Source organism: Musa acuminata, chromosome BXJ1-7 (assembly GCF_036884655.1).
Source record: "Musa acuminata AAA Group cultivar baxijiao chromosome BXJ1-7, Cavendish_Baxijiao_AAA, whole genome shotgun sequence".
Lineage (NCBI taxonomy): Eukaryota > Viridiplantae > Streptophyta > Magnoliopsida > Zingiberales > Musaceae > Musa > Musa acuminata.
The window spans coordinates 33,569,172-33,576,771 of NC_088333.1; the positions used below are offsets into that span (position 1 = coordinate 33,569,172).

A 7,600-nucleotide genomic window follows, 5' to 3' on the forward strand; every position below is an offset into this window, starting at 1 on the left:
AATACCTGCTTTATGTCTTATTGCTATCGTAGTTAATCCTGCACACTTTTCTCAACATATAGATTAGATCAAATAAATTACAATTGACTTCATCATCAAAATCTAAGATTAACAAAAAGAACTTGCTATCTTGAACATCACCAAAAATTGCTAGCTTGCCTATCTTAAGAAGCAAAAAATGTAAACTTATAAATTTACAATCTTACACATCTTTAAAATTAATGATGATTTGGTGATTATGCATGTTGTAAAGTGATGAAAAAATTTACTAGCTTATATGTTGTAAAACTTGCATATATCAAAAATTGGCTAGATCCACTTATCCTTTTTGTTGATTATAAAGGGGGAAAAGGTATGATGATACTCATGTATGGAATGATGTATTGAAATTTGGATTATGCATGATTTTATGATGACATATTGCTTGGACTAATAATGATATTCATGATTAAATTTGCTTTGACTTGAATTCAGTTTGAATTCAAGGTTCTATCAATATGACACATTGATAGGGGGAGTTAAGGCTAACTCTGTCATTAATTGGTTGTCATAATGGGGAAGATCATTGAATCTCAAATTTTGATGATGAAGCCAATTGATAGTATTTATCTGATCTACATTTTGAGTGACGTAGGAAGCTTCAATCAGGGAGAGACAATTAAAAGCAGGAAGAATCATGTTGGGCTAGAGTGGAACATGTTAGAAGATTGGACGTCGAGCAGGAGGATCAGTCGATGTATCGACAGAAGGCCTCAGGCCATGAGATTGGGCATCGAGCCAAAAAGAGCGAAAATTACACCAAAGAAATTGGAGTTGCAGAGGTCAACTGGCCGATTGGGTAATATACCACAAGAGAGGACAATGTGCCGAAGAATCGGACGAGGCGTCGATGAACCAATGACATGCCAGATAATATTTGATTGGCTTTGTAATAATTGTCTAGATTAAAGTAGGTTTTAGGCGTAATTGGGCCAACTCAATTAGGGGCCAGTTGGGCCCAAGTTTGGGTTGAGTTGGGCCAAGCGAAAAGCCCAAATAGTGGCCCAACAAATGGAATCGTCGTGGCACAGTCTCCGAGATTGTGTCAAGCGGTGGTCCCACCCAGACTCAGTCTCCAAGACTGTCATACGGTGGTACTATCTAGACACAATCTCCCAAGTGGTGGTATCGCCCAATGTTAGTGTTGCAGGCTGTGGTACCGCCCAACACAGGTGGTGGTACCGCTAGTACCCCAAAAACCAAGGATGAGACACTTTTAGGCTCGAAGTTTGAATCCACTTGAAGCCTATAAATATCTCTCTCATCCTTGGTTAACATACACAAGAATTGAGAGCAAAAACATAGAAAAACGTTATTGTAATCTCGTGAGAACTCCTCTAAAGCTCTAAGTATTAGTGTGGTTTAAGAAAGGAGTAAGTAAGGGTATAAAGATTTTCTTCTGAACCTGTCAAAAGGAGAATCAAGTGTAAAATAGTAGTTGATCTTTGCCCATTGAAAGAAGATCGGTAGTGGAAGCCGATGGCCACGAGTGAAGAGGAATCGGGAGTGGATGTAAGTCACGATGACCGAACCACTATAAATTAGTTTGTATTTCTATTATTGTCATTTTCTTACTTTGCTTTCACTACGCTTACGAACAAGCATTCAATTTCAAGTTATCTTTCGAGATCGGTTTTAATCAAAACGAAGATTTTTTAGAATCGATGTTTTTATCTACTGCACTAATTCACTCCCTCTTAGTGCCGACTCGATCCTAACAATTTTATTATATCGAGTTATTATAATTAGTCTCATAATTAATGAGAGACTTGAATATAAAATAACTAAGATGAATGATATGTCATAATGTTGAGGTATTATTAGATTATATATCATGTGCATCATATTACTTGATATGGGTTAGACTTAGCCTAGTTGAAGATGTCACATAGTTGAATGAGATGCATTATAATATTTATTTAGTTTTACATCAAAAATGAACTAAGACTAAAATTAGTTTATGAGTCAAATAAATATATTATTATTATTTCAATAGTGATTCAGACTTAATAAAATTAATAGAATAATTATCCAGCCAGACATTATAAATTTGAAGCAATAGCTATAGCACATTTAAGAATATATTTGAATTGTGTATTGTAGGCTCAAGTGTATATTTCAAATACGAACATATATTTGATAATTTTATTAAAATCATATTTGACTTGGATGTTCCATTAAATACTCAAATAGTGATACTGTCTTAGAGTAATATTAATATTTCAATATTTGTGGAATGTTAATTTTTTTTAATTTTTTAAAATATATTCTATGATATTTTTAAAATTATAAGATTGCCATGATATAATAGAATCTAATCCTCATTCTCTCAAAATTTTTCCATCATCGATTCCTTCTCTCATAAGTTCACTATGCAACTTACTCCGTTGGGTTGTTTGCTCTGACGCACCATCTACATGCTTATCAATAATATTTGAGGTACGTTGAGATTGACTTGCATGGTGCTGAGGTGTCAAGCCTAGACCCTATGTCACCCATAATAACCTAAGTGTACGGTTCAAATTTCTAATATTCTCATTAGGCTCACCGAGCAAACTATGGTCAACATCAATGGTATGACATCAGTAAGTCAAAAATTATTAAACAGGCAGTCATTGTTTTGATACTGTATTTATCGTAAAAAAGGATGTAGTTGGATTATAAAATGTAAGATGATCAAAACCTAAATTATAGTTGACGTGAGACAGATCAAATTTAATATCACAAAAAAGAATATTTAAGAAAGCAACTTGTGATCACCCTTCTCCCTTTATTACTTACGGCATTTGATGCTGACTTGGCTGCTCTTTGGTATATCAGATTGCTGCCATCTTAAATAGGAATAACTTGTACTCCGACTATTGAATTGGGCCCCTCCAACGAGAGCCAATCCAACACTCAACACCACTTAAGTGGAACCAATAATTCCACACATTTTTTTGATCTTTCCCATTGCAAAAGAGTGCCTTAACTGTTTGCGTTACCAGTCTTCCTCCAATTGGACCCATACCTAATCCCACCCAACTTGCACCCACTAAGAAGAGGGTGCATGTCCCTCTCCGTTTCTAAGGAGGCGTCGCTGTAGACGTTTTTGGTCTTCGAACTAGTTTGACCCCGCCTGCGGGTCCACTTCTTCCTCCAATCACGAGGCAGGTGGAGAACCGAGTACGACGGGGCAGCGGCCTCGTCGATCGGTCCCTTTGGGACTCCCGTCGGTGGGAGAAGTGCGAACTGACGTTTGTCACCCGGCCGGTCCACCCGCGTCTCCGACATGACAGGTAGTCACTCCCGGCGGTGGGGCCCGCGTGAGTCACGCCCGGCGATGTCCAGTCACGCTGACGGGCGGGGTCACTTTTATCTCCAACCACGAGGCAGGTATAAGAGCGGGTGGGACACGCGGCGGCCTCATCGATCGGTCCGTTTCGGCGGGAAGTGCGAATTGACGTGGCGGTTCTGCAATACGCCGCGCCACCCGCGTGTCCGAGCTGACACGTACGTCGCTTCAGAGGTGGGATGCGCGACCCGGCAATATCTAGTCTCGGACTAGAATGCCGACGTACGGGGCCATTTTAAACTGTAACCGCGAGGCAGGTAGAAGCGTGGGGAGGAGCCTTAGCGGCCTGATCGATCGGTCCGATTCAGACTCCTTGGTGGGAGAAGTGCGAGCTGACGTGGCTGATCCGTAACCCGCTTTGGATACGTATGTCACCGAGGCCGCGGGGGCCGCGACCGTCACAGCCGGCAACATTCAGTCTCTGACCGACAGGATAACGTGGCGAGGGTCGATTTCGCCAACACGTTTGCCGCGACGTGATTCGTGACCTGGTCTCAGGACGATCGCCGCCGTCCTCCACGTGGCTGCTCCGCATTCGCCGTCGAGGCAATCCTTGTGATAACCCTATCTCTCGTCTTCCCTCTGCCTGCATCTTCGTCCTCTACGTGTCCTTTCCCACTCTCCTTCCCTCCCTCATCCACCCCCAACGCAACAACAAAAGCACCGCACCAAATGAGATTTTTCGGAGTTCTTTAGTCGAGGTCTGTTGCCGCACAGAAAGGAGGATCGCCTTTGGATGTCTGAGCTGAGACATAAGCCAGAGGTGAGTCACCCCTCCCCTGGAACTCTGCAGTACATACCGTAGATCACAGCTCTTCTCTATATCTTTAGATGGAGTAGCTCGGAATCTCTCAATGCTTTTTTGGATGATACAGGGGATTCCACCTTCTCAGTGGATTAGCAACGGTGTCCCATTGCTCGAGCTGTCGTTTCCTTCTGCATGCATTTATTGATTCTTGCTACCAGGTAAAGGATGGCGAATTGTGGGTTCTTTGACTTGTCTTTGGGTTTCCCAACTCCAACTTCTGTGTCGGAATTTTGTGTCTGAGGTTTCCTTCTTGAGAGAGAGATTCAGCAGAGAAGCTCAAGTCTTTCTTCAATTTCAACTTTTTAGGGAACATAAAGACTCCCAACTTTGGGAACATGGAATCTAAATGAAGAGTCTTCAGTGAGGATTGGTTATACGATCTTGCTCTTGCTTCATGGCGTGCCTGTTGCTACGGATGATTGCTCCTGCAGATATACCTGCAGGGCTTGGGTCTGCGGAAGCAATTCGAGAGGGAGATCGTTTCCCACGCAAGGCCTTCCGTCCAAGGAACAACAGGAATCTCTCGAGGAAGAGGCGAAGATGGAGTCTGCGATCACCCCATGCTGATTCCAAGTATGCTTCCTTGCGGTTTGATCCAGAGAGCGGGATGAACCTACCTCTAGTATCGAGTCTGCTAACCAGCACAGCAGGAGAGGTTGCAGTTTCCGCAGAGCAGAAGGTTTACAACGTGGTTCTGAAGCAGGCAGCCCTGGTGAAGCAGCAGCCGAGGTCGAGCACTGCGCTCGATGTGAAGCCAGACACGGTGATCCCTGGATCAGTGGGCTTGTTGAAGGAGGCGTATGACCGCTGTGGAGAAGTCTGCGCAGAGTATGCCAAGACCTTTTACCTGGGTGAGCTCTCATATCCGATTCGCACACTTCAATCTTAAGACATGAAATCGTCACGCATTTTACATGAAATCCTTCTTTTAGGGACGCTGCTCATGACCCCTGAAAGGAGGAGAGCTATCTGGGCAATCTACGGTAAGCATTCATGACCTTTTAACGGCAAGTTCGACGAACCCCAATCTTGTCGGGAGGAATCCTTCCATTTTGGGACAGTAGTTCATATCTTATTGCTTCTTGTTGCCAAACTGATTCATTTGAGTTTTCTCTCAGAAATCAGAGTTATTTCTGATAGAATTAACAGCCCGATAGAATACGAACAACAGTTATTTCTCGCTTTTGGCTTTACCTATCTAAAAAATAAGGAAAAAAGATGGCATTTTCCAAATCCAAGACTCATAATTAAAGCTGGAGTAAATGCTTGAACTATCTAAGAATCATAGCAGGCATTTGCAGATTTCTTTACCAGCTTGTTAAAACTGGAGCAGGGGAACTCCCGGAACAAAAGATTCCTCGAGTTTTTTGTGCTGCACAATACCGAAACATAACTTAGACACTACCCTGAGGTCCTCCTCATGATTACAAGAGTCATTACCTTTTTCAGTGTGGTGCAGAAGGACAGATGAGCTTGTAGATGGGCCAAATGCATCGCAGATCACACCAACAGCACTAGACAGGTGGGAGTCGAGGCTGGACGATGTCTTTGCAGGCCGGCCATATGACATGCTTGACGCAGCCCTCTCTGATACGGTTTCCAAGTACCCCGTTGATATCCAGGCATGTATCTGCCATACAAGAAGTGCAGTCTCTTTGCCGAGTAACGTGCGAGAAGTGTTGCCCTTGTTTCAATCTGCAGCCATTCAGGGACATGATCGAAGGAATGAGAATGGACTTGAAGAAGTCGAGATACAAGAACTTCGACGAACTCTATCTTTACTGCTACTACGTCGCTGGGACTGTCGGATTGATGAGCGTTCCCGTGATGGGCATCGCACCGGAGTCGAAGGCGACGACGGAGAGCGTTTACGGTTCTGCTTTGGCTTTGGGACTTGCAAACCAGCTCACCAATATACTCAGGGATGTTGGCGAAGAGTAAGTAGACATGATCCTCCGACTGTGGCTTTCTTCTTGCACGAGCAACATCAACTGACGAGCGAAAGCTTTTTGATCAGTGCTAGAAGAGGAAGGATTTATCTGCCACAGGATGAGCTCGCCCAGGCTGGGCTCTCGGATGAGGACATCTTCGGCGGCAAGGTGACTGAGAAATGGAGGAGCTTCATGAAGAATCAAATCAAGAGGGCGAGGATGTTCTTCCAGCAAGCAGAGGCTGGTGTGACTGAGCTCAATCGAGCTAGTAGGTGGCCGGTGAGTGGCCTTGTGCCAATGACTCCATCGAATGGCTTGTAGCTGAAAGCTTGTCATCTCATTGCCTGTTGCAGGTTTGGGCTTCTCTGCAACTGTACCGGCAGATCCTCGATGAAATTGAAGCCAATGACTACAATAACTTCACGAAGCGAGCTTATGTTAGCAAAGCGAAGAAGCTGCTGGCTCTGCCGGTGGCATACGGAAAATCACTCATCAGCCCATCTTCTCTGAGCCAGTAAAACTTAGCAAAAACATGAATATGATATGAACTGTGTGCCCTCTGCTACCATTCTGTGGAGTATGCACACACATCCAATATACATTGTATTGTGAGGATGCTAACAGCTTAAGTGGTGCCATCGAACTACAATATGCTGTAACTTGGCTCTTCCATTCTATTCATTGTCACATATGGTGTGGGATAGTGGAAGACGGTACGTTCCGATCGTAGAATTTATTGCGTGCATGTTCTTATCCTAATACTAATTCTGGATTCAGCTTATATGTTTTTTTCTTTATTTTTTATCCTTTTGAATAAAAAATAAACGGTAAAGACGTAATCTAATATGATATCTTCATAAAATTTATTGAACTAGATTTTGAATCCTCAATCCTTCATAAATATATCAGACCAATATCTTTAATGAAAATTTGAAGTCTTAAATCTTGATAAATGAGTATGAGATAAACATATCAAAGTGAATAACAATGCACATAATGATTTTTTTTGTTGGGTATAATGAGACCAACGCTTGAGAATTAATTAGTATTATATGATTCTACTTAATATATTATAGATTTGATTGAGTTTTGATTATAGTTGTCGGCCAATAAAAATAAAATTCACTTATGATAAAATTTTGTTTATGACTATTAGCCCATAGAAAGGAAATCCATTTATGATCTTGATGGGAGAGGCTTTCTTACTTTCTTATCTTAAACTCTCTGTGCTTACATATAAATAGACAAAACTTTCTAGGGGTTACACATAATATGAGATCTATTTTTAACCTCTTTGGTCCTATGAAGAATAGAAAGAAAGAAGAATCTCTTTGTAGATCGACATCGCTACAACTTCTGGATCTGACGATAATGCGTTTGCATATTAAATAAATATTTTTTAAATAATATCAAAAATATATAATCTTGATCTTGATCTATCATTTATTTGATTTTGATTCCAGCATTAAATTTTTATACATAATAGTA

General features: G+C 41.9%; 1 protein-coding gene across 1 annotated transcript; it reads left to right on the plus strand.

Annotated features, from left to right (window-relative positions):
* Nucleotides 1–3,977: 3,977 nt before the first annotated feature.
* LOC135679072 (phytoene synthase 2, chloroplastic-like) lies at nt 3,978–6,893 on the plus strand. The gene is made up of 8 exons (XM_065192470.1): nt 3,978–4,136; nt 4,249–4,339; nt 4,488–5,032; nt 5,114–5,164; nt 5,631–5,803; nt 5,883–6,118; nt 6,199–6,391; nt 6,466–6,893. The coding sequence occupies exons 3-8, from the start codon at nt 4,576–4,578 to the stop codon at nt 6,628–6,630; spliced, it is 1,275 nt and encodes a 424-aa protein (XP_065048542.1). The 5' UTR covers nt 3,978–4,136; nt 4,249–4,339; nt 4,488–4,575; the 3' UTR covers nt 6,631–6,893.
* Nucleotides 6,894–7,600: the final 707 nt, after the last annotated feature.